The following is a 17031-nucleotide window of genomic DNA, read 5'->3' as shown; positions in this document are numbered from 1 at the left end:
GAAATTGAACCAAATACTTTGTTTAGTACATTTGACACCTTAAAGAAAGTCAGTGTGAGAGGATTCGTGAATAAGAAAGAGAATGACAGAAGACAGTGATAGAGATATAGCTTAAGTCAGCTTATGATACAATTTTACATTTTTATCTTAAATTCAGTGGGAAGCTATTGAAGATTTTTAAGTGGGAGACAGAAAGGAGCAACCCTCAATTTTAAAAGGAAAATCTGATGTAAGTTGAGTGGCAAGAATGGATATAATTTGAAATATTATTTTTATAGAAAATCTCACTTATAAACCTCATTTTATGGCAAATTGATTTGTTAAACTGAAAAAAATCAAAATGAACATGACACATTTTTCCGTACCGTTTACAAAGCAAAAAGTGCCAAAATAGCAGCACCAAGTTACAGACTTTCACTACCCAAATTTTGTTCTCAAATACTATTAGCCTCTCAACAGAAGTAGGTCTCCTTAAATTTCAGCTGATTCTATGTCTTGAAGAAAAACTTAAAGATGGGCATGGAACATCCTACTGTAACCACAAAGCAAAGACCGTCAAGACAAAAACAAAGTAACTAGCTTGTCATGGCCAAGTTGTAACAATTTGGGCATCAGTAATTATGATTAATTAAAATATATAAATATTTTGAAATGCTCTGAGTTCATAATGGTATTCAAGAAAATATCAAGTATGGACAAAGTAAGGGTTCCATGAAAGTAAATATGGATTCTGTTATGCTTTCCATAAGCAGTGGTATGCTAATAAAGCTGGATAATTTGTTTCAGCTGGGTATATGTCTGTATATGAATTATAAATAGATGTTTGTTTTATCTGTATGTTAAATAAAAGTAATAATTGAAAACTGTAAGCAAATAGTCCAGAAAAGCACAGCCAAAGTAAGAAGGGCTAATCAGCAGTAGGGTAGCAAGTAGAAATGAAAGAAAGGAAGTCTGCAGTATGTTGCAGGATGGTTTAGCCAGATATCCTAAAAGAAGAGGGGCTAACTGCTCAGGCCTTGATTACTTAGTTCCTTGGAGATGAGTGTCTCAATAGAACTACTACTTATAAAATAATAAGGCATATATAAAATCTCTACTAACATCAGGTAAATATATTTAACTTGAGTTATGTAATTTTGGTCAGTGAGGATTAAAGAATACATCACCTCTGTGAAAGATATTAGTTTGTAAAACTCTGGGAATTATATAAAAAGAGCAAATTTAAAAAGGCTTATTCATGTAATACATGAGGTTTAAATTTAAAAAGAAAATTCAGCCTAGTGACAAGAAACTTGAATTTTGAGAAAAGCAAACAAATTCCATTCTCTGACAATTTAGGTGATAACCCTGGTCCTATAACCATAAGTGGCCTAATGAGGTAATGTTTTACGTTGTGGTCTCTTGAAATGACTACAAGCCCCAAAAAGCATCAGAACTACTGCTACTAAAAACTCATAGCTCAAATAAGTAAAATTATAGTCTTGGGGAAAAATTTAGGAATAATAAAGAAAGGGAATTAAAACTATGATATTTTACAATAGATTTAAGGGTAAACATAGATTTTTGAAATAATCCTATTTAGGTTTTTAAAAAATGTTTTATTTAAATTCCAGTTAGTTAGGGGCAGTCCGGGTGGCTCAGAGGTTTAGCGCCGCCTTCAGCCCAGGGCCTGAACCTAGAGTCCCAGGATGAAGTCCCACGTCGGGCTCCCTGCATGGGGCCTGCTTCTCCCTCTGCCTTGTCTCTGCCTCTCTCTCTTTCTCTGTGTTTCTCATGAATAAATAAATAAAATCTTTAAAAAAAATTCCAGTTAACATACAGTGTGATATTAGTTTCAGGTGTCCAATATAGTGATTCAACCTTTGCATAAATCACCTGGTGTTCATCACAAGTGCATTCCTTAATCCTCATCACCTATTTAACTCATCCCCCCCAACTCCCCTTCGGTAACTATCAGTTTGTTCATTTAAGTTAAGAATTTGTTTCTCTGTTTTGTTTCTTAAATTCCACATATGAGTGAAATAATACGTTATTAGTCTCTTAGTTTGGTCAAAATTATACTCTAGAATCCATCCATGGCAAGATTTTATTCTTTTTTATGGCTGAATAATATTCCATTACACACACACACACACACACACACCACATCTTAATCCATTCATCAGTTGATAGACACTTGGGTTGTTTCCATAATTTAACGATTGTAGATATATGCTACTATAAACTTTGGGGTGCATTTATCCCTTTAATTAGTATTTTTGTATTCTTTGGGTAAATACCCAGTAGTATGATTGCTGAATCATAGGATAGTTCTATTTTTAACTTTTTAAGGAACTTGCATACTGTTTTCCAGGGTGGCTATTCCAGTTTGCATTCCCACCAACAGGGCAAGAGGGTTCCCCTTTGGGCACCTGGGTGGCTCAGTCAATTAAGTATCTGCCTTCAGCTCAGATCATGATCCCTGAGTCCTGGGATTGACCCACAAGTCGGACTCCCTGCTTAGTGGGTAGCCTCCTGCTCCTTCTCCCTTTGTGCCTCCCCCCATTCATGCTTGCTCTATCTCTCAAATAAATAAAATCTTTAAAAAGAAGAGGTTTTCCCTTTCTCCATATTGTTTGCCAACACCTGTTGTTTCTTGTGTTGTTGATTTTATCCATTTTGATAGCTGTGAGGTGATAGCTCATTGTAGTTTTGATTTGTATTTCCCTGATGATCAGTAATACTAAGCATCTTTTCAGGTGTCTGTTGGCCAGCTGTATGTCTTCTTTGGAAAAATGTCTTCATGTCTTTTGCCCATTTTTAAACTGGATTATTAATTTTGGAGGTGTTGAGTTTTATAAGTTTTATAAGTTCTTTATATATTTTGGATACTAACCCTTTATCAGATTTGCAAATATCTTCTCCCTCTCTATAGGTTGCCTTTTAGTTTTGTTGACTGTTTCCTTTGCTGTGCAGAAGCTTCTTATTTTTGATGAAGCCCAATAATTTATTTTTGCTTTTGTTTCCCTTGCTTCAGGAGACATACCCAGAAAAAAGAAAAAAGTTGCTATAGCTGATATCAAAGAGGTTACTGCCTGTGTTCTCTTCTAGGACTTTTATGGTTTCAGATCTCACATTTTGAATTTGTTTTTGTGTATGTTGTAAGAAAGTGGAATAATCTTTTTTAGGTTTATTTTGCTGTTGCTTAAAGAGTTTGAAGTATTCAAAAGAATTAGCTATTTTAAATAATATACTAATTACCCAGTTTAAGCTAACAAACCAGCAGCTTAATGTGTATAAAGAAATTAAGTTGGAATTAATATTACATGTTTAAGAAAAATCACTTTTTCAAATTTTTTTTCAAAAAAATCTTTAAAGTGTGTTTCTCAGACCCCCTAAATTTTTTAACCCAGTCTATCTACACTTTATTTCAAGAAGGAAGTTCCTGTATTTATAGACATATAGAAATACAAAGATAGAGATAGGTCTGAATAACAAAAATATCCTTAAACTCTAGGGAATGTCTTATTTTTTGAACAAAAAATTATATAACAAAATTCTCGTATGTGCAAAAAGTACAATCTTAACAGAATTTTATGTGCTTTATTAAATAGGAACAAGTAAAAAGTTTTTGAATCACCTAGTATAACACTTGTACATTTGGATACATAAATACTTAAATATTATAGATACTTACATAGTAGAATCTCTTTCTTGAGAAAGTGCTGCCTCATGTGAAGCTGAAACAACAGAAGGGGATCTAGGATACAGCCCATAACCTTCACTTGGAGTGATTATCTGCCTACCCAGAATCCTTCAAAATGAACAACATAAAAAGACAGTTAAACACCTTCACCTGTCATTCATACAAAATGTAGATATTTTTGGAACAAATACGCTGGCTCTATATAAAATTCCAGTACATACTTAGTCTGATACTGATTAAGAATGATTCTTGAGAGAAAATGTGAATCCAGAGTCTTATTAGAGGTATAGCTTCCTTCCACAGAATGGAGACATAAATGATAAAGCTATAGCTTCCCACCATTGAAAAAATCCAAGGAAACTGAGCAAACATTTGTAATTTTCCCTCTGTCCTCTACAGTAACCTTTATTAAATCTGCCAAAATGGATGAAAGCCAGCCTGAATTAGTGAAAACTATGAATTATATTCTTAAGAACATGATGCTGAATAAGTTTTAAATAGTTAAGTACAAGTAATATGGTTTCTGAGGAAAGTTTCCTAACAGCTTATATCTGCTTTCAAGTATACATATGAATTTCCTTGTAGACAACAGTGTAAACAAGTACATTTTCTGACCCTCTTGCTCAAAAGAAGAGCTGTTTGGACAGCCACAATACACAGATTTCAGCTACTGGTATAGAAACTGTTTTTATTCAATTAGGACAACATAGTGGTAGTTATGAAAACTCCAAGAAACTTCCTTCAACTTGAATTTTCTCTCAACGGAGTCTATCCATCAGATGGCCTTATTTATATTCATTAAAACCAAGCCCATAAAGATTTCAGAATATAAATTTTTTTGGATATCTACTTTTCAAGTTTTAGTGTTTGCTATGAATACAAGCCAATCCTAGGGCTTTTATTTTATTTTTTTTTTCAGATTTTATTTATTTATTCATGAAAGACACAGAGAGAGAGAGAGAAAGACAGAGACACAGGCAGAGGGAGAAGCAGGCTCCAAGCAGGGAGCCTGACATGGGACTCGATCCCAGGTCTCCAGGATCACGCCCTGGGCTGAAAGCAGGCGCTAAACCGCTGAGCCACCCAAGGATTCCCCCTAGGGCTTTTAATACCTGAGGTGAGGAAAGCTACATGTCCATTGTTGGCACTCTTCTTGTAAACTCTTAGTATGCACACTTAACTTCTGCTCATACAAGAGTTCATCAATGGCTGTGAACATTGCCTGGACCTTTTCAGTGGCATTTTGGTCAAGTTCCTAGAAGAAAATATCACACCAAAATATTTAGATAGGCTTTTAAAGTCATAAAGGTTGCTTTCAACAATCAAATTTTGTTTTTAATATTTAACCATTTGAAATACTGCTGAATTTCCATGAAGGAAAAGTTAGTGAATTTTCATCTTATAATATTTAGATTTTCTTTCTATTCCTATTTAAAGAAAATTTATAGAAATATCTACTTTTTCAAAGTAATATTTTCTTTACCATAAAAATACTATGTTTATCATAATCACCTTGAAAGACAGAAAGGTATGAAGAAAAAATGAAAAGTACCAATAATTCTATCAAATATAATGATTGCTAATTTTAGTATAGCTGCTTGGTTCCAGTATTTTTTTAGAGCTGAAGACAGTTAATCCTATACATTTGACCCTGAACAACATGGGACTAGGGGTGCTGACCACCCCCCCACCTCCCCTGCATGCACAGTTGAAAATCCATATATATCATTTGAGTCTCCAAAAACCTAACTACTAATAGTATACTGATGACTGGAAGCTTTGCCAATATCTCATATTTTATATGTGTATTACATACTGTTTTCTTATAATAAAGTATACTAAAGAAAAAGTTATTAAGAAAATCATAAGAGAAAATACATTTACAGCACTGTACTGTATTGAACATAAAAGTGGACCCACATAGTTCAAACCTGTGTTCAAAGGCCAAGTGTATATGCATTATTTTGTAGTCTGTATTTTTCAATTGACAGTTTAGGTTGTCCCTGTCCTCTATAATTCTTTAGCAGCACCTATAGAGATGGCTATAAAATGTAAATCTGATCATGTTATCTGATTCTCTGCTTGTCCTCTACTTCATCGGTATTTATGCACCTTTAACGTTCTGGTGGAAGAAAAGTTAAACCTTTTATTAAAGTATAAGATAAGAAATTTGTATTTTTCACTCCAAGAATAAAAATCAGCTTCTACCCAATTAAAAAAGCTTTGCTAAATAGATATGAAGGCTAACTTTTAAGACTGTTTACCTTAAAAAAAAAGAGCTATCCAATTATGTAAAATACATTTTTTAAAAAGGACTTTGATATGCTTTAACTTTCCTCTAAGTATTTTTCATGTTTTTATTTTGAATTTTAGTATTAATGTTGTTTTTTTATAACACATATTACTTATTTTAGTAACTACTTAGATTTACCAGTATGCTTTGCCAATAACTTTGCTTTCTGATTCTGTGTGTATCCCATTCCTTTTTTCTGCCTTTTTCTTATTGATATAATCAATCCTTTAATAGTTCTCTCAATGTATAATACATAAGGATGGAAAATTCTTGTTCATAGATGCTTAAGATGTTTTTATTTTGCCTTCATTATTGAATGCTAAAATATGATATATTTATATATCTTATTAAGCATATATAAGAGGTATATCATTCATATATATATATTCATTCAATATATATATGACATATAGAAAATATCTTTTTTCCTTAGCATTTTGAAGACTTAATATCATTATCATCTGGCATTTGTTGTGACCAATATTCTGTTGTTAGTCTGATTTTTACTCTAAAATGTGTAGAATATCTTTTCTAATAGCTTTTAACATTTCTCTTTTTATATTTTCAATTTCCAATTAAATTTCCAATTTCTCTGGAATTGATCTGGCAGTGTTTTTTTTTTGTTTTTGTTTTGTCTCAGTTGTTATACTTTTCAACATGAATACTGTTATTTTAACTCAATTCTTTAAAAAAATCAGTGATTATTTCTTTCAATATTTCCTCTTTCTAAAACTTCTGTTAGATATGTACTACAGCATCTTAATCCAGGTTTCATGTTTCCTAACTACTCTTCAAATTTTCAGTGTCTTTAGCTCTCTAGTTCGAGGTGATTGTCTTAGTTTATCATTGTTTACTACAGTTCTGTTTCACTGGAACTGTAAACTGGATACAATCCAGTTTACCTTATTTATTGACATATTTCAAATGCTATTCATTCCAAGAGTTCAAACTGTATCTTCGTATCTGTCTGTTCTTAAATATCTCTATCTGCTTTGTTTTAAAACCCAATAATTTTAATGGATGCTATCTTATCATTTAATTCTTTGAGTATTTTAAAGTTTAATAAACTTATTGAATAATTTACATACAATAACATTTCAAGTATATATAGCACAATGATATTTGAAAAATGTGTTCATCCAACTAACTACCATTGCCTTCCAGATAGTTTTTTTTAAAGATTTTATTTATATATTCATGAGAGACACGGAGAGAGAGAGGCAGAGACACAGGCAGAGGGAGAAGCAGGCTCCAAGCAGGGAGCCGGACATGGGACACGATCCCAGGTCTCCAGGATCAGGCCCTGGGCTGAAGGCGGCGCCAAACCGCTAAGCCCCTGGGCTGCCCAATCTTCCAGATATATAAACATTTCTATCACTCCACAATTGTATTCTTATTCTACTTTGTAACTGAAGTCTTCCATTCCCCATGTCAGGAAACCACTAATCTGATTTCTATCATTATAAGTTAGTTTTGTCTGTTCTAGAACTTTGTATAAATAGGATTATGCAGGTGTACTTTTGTATGTTTAGCTTCCTTCACTCAGCAGAATTTTTTTGAGGTTCATCTATGTTGCTGCATGTGTTAGTGTTCATTGCATTCTATTGCTGAGAAGAATTTCATTGTAGGAATATGCTACAATTTATCTATTCTTCTTTTGAGGGACATTTGCATTATTTGTTATGAGTAAATGTAATATGAACATTCATGTACAAGTCTTTTTCTGGATATATATTTTTATTTCCTTCTGATAAATATATAGAAGTGGAACTTCTGGGTCTTACGAGTATTATGTATAATGCTATACTATTTTGAAGTGTATATATACATATATATATGCAAAACACACATATACATATATATATATATACACACACACTCATACATATATACAATTTAGCACTCCCATCAGAAATGTGTGAGCATTCAATTTTGCTCTACATTCTGGTAAAAATTAGATATTGTCAGTCTTTTTAGTTTTAGTGAGTGTGGTGTATCATGACCATTTTAAATTTGCATTTCTCTGATGATTAATGATACTGAGCATCTTTCAATATGCTACCTGGTCATATATCTTCTTTCATGGAGTTCAAGTTTTTTTACCCATTTTTTTCACCTGCTGTCTTCTTAGTACAGAGTTTTTAAGTTTTGGATACAAGTCCTTTGTCAAATACATGTACTATTGCAAATATTCTCTCCCTACCTGTGGTTTGACCTTTCATTCCCTTGATGATATATTTGAAAGCACAAATGATTTTAATATTGATGGAGTCAAATTTATCCAATTTTTTAGGCTTGTGCTTTTGGGGTGTCATATTGTATATTGTTGTATTGCAGGTTTTCTCATATTTTTTTCTAAAAGATTGACAGTTTTTGTCTTCAGCATCTTTGTCAAAAATCAATTGACTCTAAATGTAAGGGTTTATTTCTGGATTACCAGTTCTGTTCTATTGATCATTATGCCTGTTCTTATGTCAGTACCACACTGTTTTGATTATAGCATCATTTTATTAAGTTTTAAAATAGGAGAGTGTAAGTTCCTCTGACTTTCTCCTTTTGTTTAAATATTGTTTAGGCTGATCTGACTCCTTTACAATTCCATATCCATCTTAGGATCAGCTTAATCAGTTTCTACAAAAACTGGTAGGGATTTTGATAGGGAATGTATTGTATGTATACATCATATACATCAATTTGGGAAGAAATGCAGTCTTAATATTTAGTGTTCCAATCTATGAACATGAATGTGTTTATATATCATTTTCTCAGCAAAGTTTTGAAATTCCCAGTGTATAAGTTTTGTGCTTCTTTTGTTAAGTTTATCCCTTTTGTTCTATTGTGAATTGATGTTATTTTTTATTTTCTTTTTTTTTTTTTTTTTTTTTATGGTGAAAAAATTTATATTTAGATTTATAGCCGGCTGGACTCAGTTTAGATGATCCCAATTTTGTTGGCAACATCCAAAGCATCATAGTCAGGAGCCAGTCGAACATATGCTTTCTTCTCTCCATCAGGCCTGATCAAGGTGTTGACCTTGGCCACATCAATGTCATAGAGCTTCTTCACAGCCTGTTTGATCTGGTGCTTATTGGCCTTGACATCCACAATGAACCCAAGTGTGTTGTTGTCTTCTATTTTCTTCATGGCTGACTCAGTAGTTAAGGGGAACTTGATGATGGCATAGTGATCAAGCTTGTTTCTCCTGGGGGCGCTCTTTCGAGGATATTTGGGCTGCCTTCGGAGACGCAGGGTCTTGGGTCGTCGGAATGTAGGTGACGTGCGGATCTTCTTTTTTTTGTGACTGTGCACGCCTTTCAGCACCGCTTTCTTAGCTTTCAAAGCCTTTGCTTTGGCTTCGGCTTTGGGAGGGGCAGGGGCTTCCTTCTTCGCCTTCGGCGCCATCTTCGTGAAAGGGGCTATTTTTTATTTTCATTTTGAGTTGTTCATGTGCTAATGTGTAGAAAGATTTTTAAATTTAAATATAATTCATATGCTATGAAATTCATCTTTTTAAAGTGTGCAAGTTAGTGGTTTGGGGCCAATAGTTTGTAGTATATTCACAGTTGTGTAAACATCACCAGTATCTAATCCCAGAATATTTCATCATCCCCAAAAGAAATCCTGTCTCCATTAGCAATCACACTGCATTTCTCTTTCTACCAGTCCTTGGCCACAACTAACCTACTTTTTGTCTCTGGATTTGCTCTTCTGGACATTTCATTATATAGAATCATATAATAGCCTTTTGTGTCTGGCTTCTCTCATTGAGCCCCCTTTTAAGGTTCATCCAGAGCATAGCATGTATTAGTACTTTCCTTTTTATGGCTGGATAATATTCTATTAGGTAAACATGCCACATTCATAATTGATTTTTATTTTTTTTTATTTTTTTTTTATTTATTTTTTTTTTCATAATTGATTTTTATAAATTGATCTGATATACTGTGATCTTACTGAACTTATTTCTTCTAGTAGATTTTGTGGGGTTAGAAGGAGTGTGAACTCTTCAGGATTTTCTATCATGTCATCTGCAAATGAAGATAGTTTTTATTTAGTCCTTTCCAACGTGGATGCCTTTTTGTTGTTGTTGTTGTTACTGCTGTTTCATATACGCTGACAATATTTATTTTTTTATTTTTTAATAAATTTATTTTTTATTGGTGTTCAATTTGCCAACATATAGAATAACACCCAGTGCTCATCCCGTCAAGTGCCCACCTCAGTGCCTGTCACCCAGTCACCCCCACCCCCTGCCCACCTCCCCTTCCACCACCCCTAGTTCGTTTCCCAGAGTTAGGAGTCTTTCATGTTCTGTCTCCCTTTCTGATATTTGCCACTCATTTTTTCTCCTTTTAATGTGGATGCCTTTCATTTCCTTATATTATCTTAACAGCACTGAGTAAAACCTCCAGTACAATGCTGAATAAAAGTGACAAATAGAACTGGAGATTTACCCAAAGAATATGTAAACATTAACTAAAAAAGATAGATGTATCCCTATGCTTACTGCAGCATTATTTACAATAGTCAAGATACGGAAGCAACCATGTGTCCATTATAGATGAGTGGATAAAGAAGATGTGGTATGTATACATGCACGCACACACACAGCAATATTACTCGGCCATAGAAAAGAATGAAGTCTCGCCATTTGGAAGAACATGGATGGATCTAGAGGGTATAATGCTAAGTGAAATAAGAGAAAGACAAATGCTTTATGATTTCACTCACATGTGGAATTTAAGAAACAAAACAAACAGAAAAAAAATACAAACCAAGAAACAGACTCTTAACTATAGAGAACAAACTGATGGCTACCAGAGGGGAAGTGGGTAGGGGCATGGATAAAATATGGGAAGTAGATTAACAGTATACTTAGGATGAGCACTTAGTAATGTATAGAACTGTTGAATACTATCTTGTACATTTGAAACTAATATGACATTGTATGTTAACTATACTGGAATAAAAATAAAAATAAAATAAATTAAAAAGTGGTGTGTGGATATCCTTACCTTGTTCCTGATCTTAAAGAGGAAAATATTTGGTCTTTCCCCATTATATACAATGTTAGCTGCAAGTTTTTTGAAATGCCCTTTGTCAGGTTGATGAAATTCCTTTTGATTTCTAGTTTTTTTGAGTTTCTATCATGAATAGACATTGCATTTTGTCAAATGCTATTTCTGTGTCTACTGAGATGATGTCCTTTTTGTCTTTTATTCCATCATTCTATATATCATTTCATGGAATGATGTATGATGTATTAAATTAATTTTCTAATGTTTAACATAAGCTGTGCATTCCTGGAATAAATCACATTATGTCAAGGTAAATAATCCCTTTATGATGCTAGATTTGGTTTGCTAATAATTTAAAGTTTTTGTGTTTAATTTTAAGAAGGATATTAATTTGTAGTTTTCTTGTAATGTCTTTGTCTGACTTGGGTGTCAGGCTAATAATGGCCTCAGGGAATGAATTCTTTTCTGAAAGACTGGTAATATTTTTCTTTAAATATTTAAATCAATTTTTTATATTGACCTTGTATCTTGTGGCCTTGTTAAACTCTATTAGTTCTAATAGATTTGTTTGTTTTGTGGATTCTATAGAATTTTTGCATACAGAATTCTTTTCTTGTGATGTCTTTGGCTTTGGTAGCAGGGTGTATTGGCTTCATGGGATGAGTTGGGAATTGTTCCTTTCTCTATTTTCTAAAAAAGTTTATGAAAGATAGCTATTATTTATTCCTTTAAATATTTGATAGAATTTATCAATGAAGCTATTTATGCCTGGGTTTTTCTTTGTAGGAAGATTTTTAATTACTAATTTATTTATTATAGATCTATATGGATTTTTAATTTCTTTTTGAGTCAGTTGTCTTTCTAGAAATTTGTCAATTACATCTAAATTATCTAAGTTTTTTTTTTAAGATTTTATTTATGCATGAGAGACAGAGAGAGAGAGAGAGAGGCAGAGACATAGGCAGAGAGAGAAGCAGGCTCCATGCCAGGATCATGCCCTGGGCCGAAGGCAGAGGCTCAACTGCTGAGCCACCCAGGTGTCCCTAAATTATCTAATTTCTTAGCATGAAATTGCTTATTACAGTTCCTCAGTCCTTTTCATTTCTGAAGAGTCAATAATTATGTCCTGCTCATTCACTTCTAATCTTGTTAATTTGTGTCTTTTTCCTTGGTCAGACTAGCTAAAGACTTGTCAATTTTGTTTAATTTTTTTCAAAGAACCCACTTTTGACTTTACTGATTTTCCCTATTGTTTTTTGTTTTCTATTTCATTCATTTCTATTCTAATCTGTATTATTTCCTTTCTTCTGCTTGCTTTTGGTTTAGTTTCCTTTTTTAGTTTCTAAAGGTAGAAGCTCATGTTATTGATTTGAGACCCTCCTTTATCTTTTTTCTTTTTTAAAAATTTTATCATAATTTATATTGTAAAATGATCACAATAAATCTAGTTAAAATATGTCACCATACATAGTTACAGAATTTTTTCTTGATCTCTCTTAGCAACTTTCAAATATGCAATACAATATTTTTTACTGTAGTCACCATGCTGTATATTACATCCCCATTACTTACTTACTTTATAACTAGAAGCTTTTAAATTTTGACTGCCTTCATCCATTTTGCCCACTCCCTGACTCCCATCTTTGGCAAACAATCTGTTCTCTGTGTCTATGAGCTTGATTTTACCCCCATAGGATTTCAAGCTATTAATTTTTCTCTAAACACCACTTGAGCTACATCCTACAAATTTTGATATTGTTTTTCCCTTTTCATTCAATTAAAAATATTCTCTAATTTCCCTTGTAGAGTTCTTCTTCAACCCATCAGTTAATTAAAAGAGAACTGCTTAATTTTCCAAATATTTGAGAATATCCCAAATTTCTAGGTTTCGATTTCTAACTTAATTCCAGTGTGGTTGGAGAACATACCTTGTATAGTTACAGTCCTTGTAGGGTTATGAAATTTGTTTTATATATAGAATATATATTCTTTTGTCTTTGGGTGGAATGTTAGGTCAAGTTTGTTAACAGTGTTGTTCAAGTCTTCAGTATGCTTGCTGATTTTCTGTCTAGTTGTTCTATCAAGTATTGGGAGTAGTGTATTGAAGTCTCTGGCTATAATTGTGTGGTTTGTTTCTCCTTCACTTCTGTCAAATTTTACTTTATACTTTAAGGCATGATTATTAGTGTGTATATATTTGTAATTGCTTTATTTTCCTGATAAATTGGTCTTTTTATCATTATGAAATGTCTTTGTGTTTCTATAGTAGTATTCTGTTTATTTTGTCTGCCTTGGCTTTTAATTTTTGTGTCCTTTCATGATCTCTATATTTGCATGCTGTTTGGATATGTGGAGAGTTTATCAGACCACTATGACTATATTATTTCCCAGATCTCCTTGGTAAATTTCTGGATAGTCTGACAATTGATTTTCTTTGCCCTAGCCAGTACAAAATCCACAGATTATCTGAGCCACTATTTTGCCTCGTTTGTACACCACAGAGTTTGCTACTGTTATTAATGATGGCATTGGGTATAGAAGTTTGTCCAAGTTCTGCTCCGAACTACTGAGTCCTCTCTGGTAGTGAAGCTGCTAGTTATTACGGCTTGTCCCTCTGTACAGGCTCTCACTGTTATTAACACATGGTTCTGCTGATTTTAGTGAATAACTGCTTTGCTTTGTTAAGTACCTTTCATCAATTTCCTAAAATGGTTGCTTTGACTATTTTATCGAGTTTTATTGCTGCTTTTGGGGAAGAAGACTTGTCAAGCTATTCATTCTGCCAAACTAGAAGTCCCACTCCATAATTTTCTTTTATGACATGTTTTTGTCAGGTTTGCGGCATCAATATTATGCTGGCCTCATAATGTAAATTAAAAATGCTACTATTTCTTTGAAAAAGCTTGTGTGACTATTATTTCTTCCAAAAAATTGCATGATAGATTCAGTAGTGAAACCACCTAGGCCTAAAACTTTCTCTAAGAGAGTTGATTCAGTTTCCTTACAAATTTTACAACTATTCAGATTTTTAAAGGGATTTGCCCATTTTATCTAAGTTTTAGAATTTATTAGCATAAAATTGTTCCTACTACTAATAGTCTTAATGTGTATAGGATTTAAGGTGATCTTTCCTCTTTCATTCATGGTATTTGTGATTTGTGTTTCCTTGCTTTTTCTTGAGCACTATCTCCAGAGAGTTTATTAATTATTAATCTTTTCTAAGGATCAACTCTTGGATTTCCTCATTTGCTTTTATTTGTTTTCTGTTTCACTGATTTTTGCTCTTCATTATTTCCTTCATTCTTCTTTGGGTTTATTCTTTCCCAGTATCCTAAGGTAGGAACAAATTATTCATTCAAAGCTGTATTCTTTTCTAAAATAGGTGTTTTGGCCTGGGTGGCTCAGTGGTTTAGTGCCACCTTCGGCATGGGGCCTGATCCTGGAGACCCAGGATCGAGTCACACGTCGGGTTTCCTGAATGGAGCCTGCTTCTCCCTCTGCCTGTGTCTCTGCATCTCTCTCTCTCTCTCTCCCTCTCTCTGTCTTTCATGAATAAATAAATAAAATCAAAAATAAATAAATAAAATAAAATAGGTGTTTAAAGCTACAAACTTCTGGGACACCTGGGTGGCTCAGTGATTGAGCGTCTGCCTTCGACTCAGGGCATGATCCCAGAGTGTGCGATCGAGTCCCACATCGGGCTCCTTGTGGGGAGCCTGCTTCTGCCTATGTCTCTGCCACTCTCTCTCTCTCTCTCATGAATAAATAAAAATCTTTAAAAAATTAAAGCTACAAACTTCTGGGGCACCTGGGTGATTCAGTGGTTGAGTACCTGCCTTTGTCTCAGGTCATGATCCTGGGGTCCTGGGATCAAGTCCTGTATCAGACTCCGCACAGTTCTCCCTCTGCCTATGTCTCTGTGCCTCTCTCTGTATATGTCTCTCATGAATAAATAAATAAAATCTTAAAAAAAGCTACAAACTTCCTTGTAAAAAGTACATTAGTAGCACCTAAATATTTTGATATTTTGTGTTTTTATTATTATGTAATTCAAAATACCCTCTAATTTTCCTTGTAATTTGATATTTGGAAGCGTGTTGTTTAACTTTCAAATATTTGGGGGTTTTCTAGGTATCTTATTGTTACTGATTTCTAATTTAATTCTGTTGTGGTCAGAGAATATATTCTGTGAAATTTAATCTTTTGAATATTATTGAGACATTTTACAGTCCACCATACAGTCTGTACTTGTGAACATTACACGTGTGCTTCAGAAGAATATGTACTCTGTATTTACTGGGTATAGCATCAGATCTTGTATATTTTTACTGATTTTCTAATTGTTCTATTAATTATTAAAAGCTTCAACAATAATTGTGAGTTCACCAATCCATCTCTTTAATTTTATCAGTTTTCTTTTTTTGTTATCCTTTTGTGAGTTTTTTTTTTTTATTTTTTTTTTTAATTTATTTATGATAGTCACACACAGAGAGAGAGAGAGAGGCAGAGACATAGGCAGAGGGAGAAGCAGGCTCCATGCACCGGGAGCCTGACGTGGGATTCGATCCCGGGTCTCCAGGATCGCGCCCTGGGCCAAAGGCAGGCGCTAAACCGCTGCGCCACCCAGGGATCCCGAGTTTTTAAATTTTTATTTAAATTCAATTAATTAATATATAACCAATATATTATTGGTTTCAGAGGTAGAGGTCAGTGATTCATCAGACTTATATAATACCTAGTGCTCATTACATCAGGAGTCCTCCTTAAGTTCATCACCCAGTTGCCCTATCTCCCGCCCTCCCTCCCCCTTCCAGCAACCTTCAGTTTGTTTCCTATAATTAAGAGTTTCTTATGGTTTGTCTCCCAGATTTCATCTTGTTTTATTCTTTCCTCTCTTCCCCTATGATCCTCTGTTTTGTTTCTTAAATTCCACATATGAGATCATATGATAACTCTTTTTCTGATTGGCTTATTTCACTTAGCATTATATCCTCTAGTTCCATCCACGTCATTGAAAAGGGCAAGATTTCATTTTTTTGATGGCTGATAGTATTCCATTCTTCATCTTTCTTCATCCATACTGAAATTCTATTAGATGTGTACTTATTTAGAATTGTTATGTCTTCCTGGTCAATTGCATTATAGACTGAATTGTGTCCTCCTATGTTGAAGCCTAACCCACAATGTGATTGTATTTAGAAACGGAGCTTTTAAAAAGGATATTAGGTTAAATGAGGTCATAAGCTCTAAACTATACAGAACAAACTGAGGGTTACCAGAAGGAAAGGGGGGATGGGTGAACTAGGTGATGGAGACTAAGTAGGGCACTTGCTGTGATGAGCACAAGGTGTTGTATGTAAATCTTTAAAATCTTTAAAGAAAACTTTAAAAAAAAACTTTAAAAAATTAAATTAAAATAAATAAATAAAAATTTGGGAAAAAAGGGGTAAGGGTGGAACTCTAATCTGAGGAATGATGGTTCTTGTAAGAAAAGGAAGAGATACCAGAGATCACTCCACCTGTGCACATGCCTACAAGCAAGGCCATGTGAGGATACAGTATTCCAGGAGGAGAGGCCTCACCACAAACCAACCTGGATGGCACCTTGCTTTTGGATTTCTAGCCTCCAGAACAATGAGAAAACAAGTGGCTGGTGTTTAAGCCACACAGTCTATGGTATCTCATTGTGGCAGCCTGAACTAAAACAAATTGCCTCTTATCACTAGGAAATATTCCTCTTTCCTAGGACAAACTCCATATTTTCAAGTTTATTTTCTCTCCTATTAATATAACCATGTCAGCCGACCGTGTTCGTGATGTATCTTTCTCTAGCCTTTAAATATCAACCTATTTGTGACTATATATTTATGATGCATCTCTTCTACATAGTATACAGTTGAACCTTGCTTTTTTATCCATTCTGACAATCTCTGCTTTTAATTGGAGTATTTAATCCATTTACATTTGTTTTAATTGTTGAATTGAAATCTACCATCTTGCTATTTCTTTTCTATTTGTCCCTTCTGTTTTTTGGT

General features: G+C 33.7%; 1 protein-coding gene across 11 annotated transcripts in view; it reads right to left on the bottom strand.

Annotated features, from left to right (window-relative positions):
* The window catches only part of FAM149B1 (family with sequence similarity 149 member B1), a 72490-nt gene that overhangs the window by 37493 nt on the left and 17966 nt on the right, over nucleotides 1-17031 (bottom strand). For all 11 annotated transcript variants that reach the window (XM_049108779.1, XM_049108780.1, XM_035715226.2 and 8 more), the window contains 2 exons: nucleotides 4798-4940; nucleotides 3677-3793 (listed from right to left, as the gene is read on the bottom strand). In XM_049108779.1, the coding sequence (XP_048964736.1) occupies nucleotides 3677-3793; nucleotides 4798-4940 (260 nt within the window). The remainder of the gene's footprint in view (nucleotides 1-3676; nucleotides 3794-4797; nucleotides 4941-17031) is intronic.

This window comes from Canis lupus, chromosome 4, assembly GCF_003254725.2.
Source record: "Canis lupus dingo isolate Sandy chromosome 4, ASM325472v2, whole genome shotgun sequence".
In the NCBI taxonomy this organism is placed as follows: Eukaryota; Metazoa; Chordata; class Mammalia; order Carnivora; family Canidae; genus Canis; species Canis lupus.
Note: the sequence above shows the minus strand (reverse complement) of the source record. Positions and strands in the feature narration are given on the sequence as shown.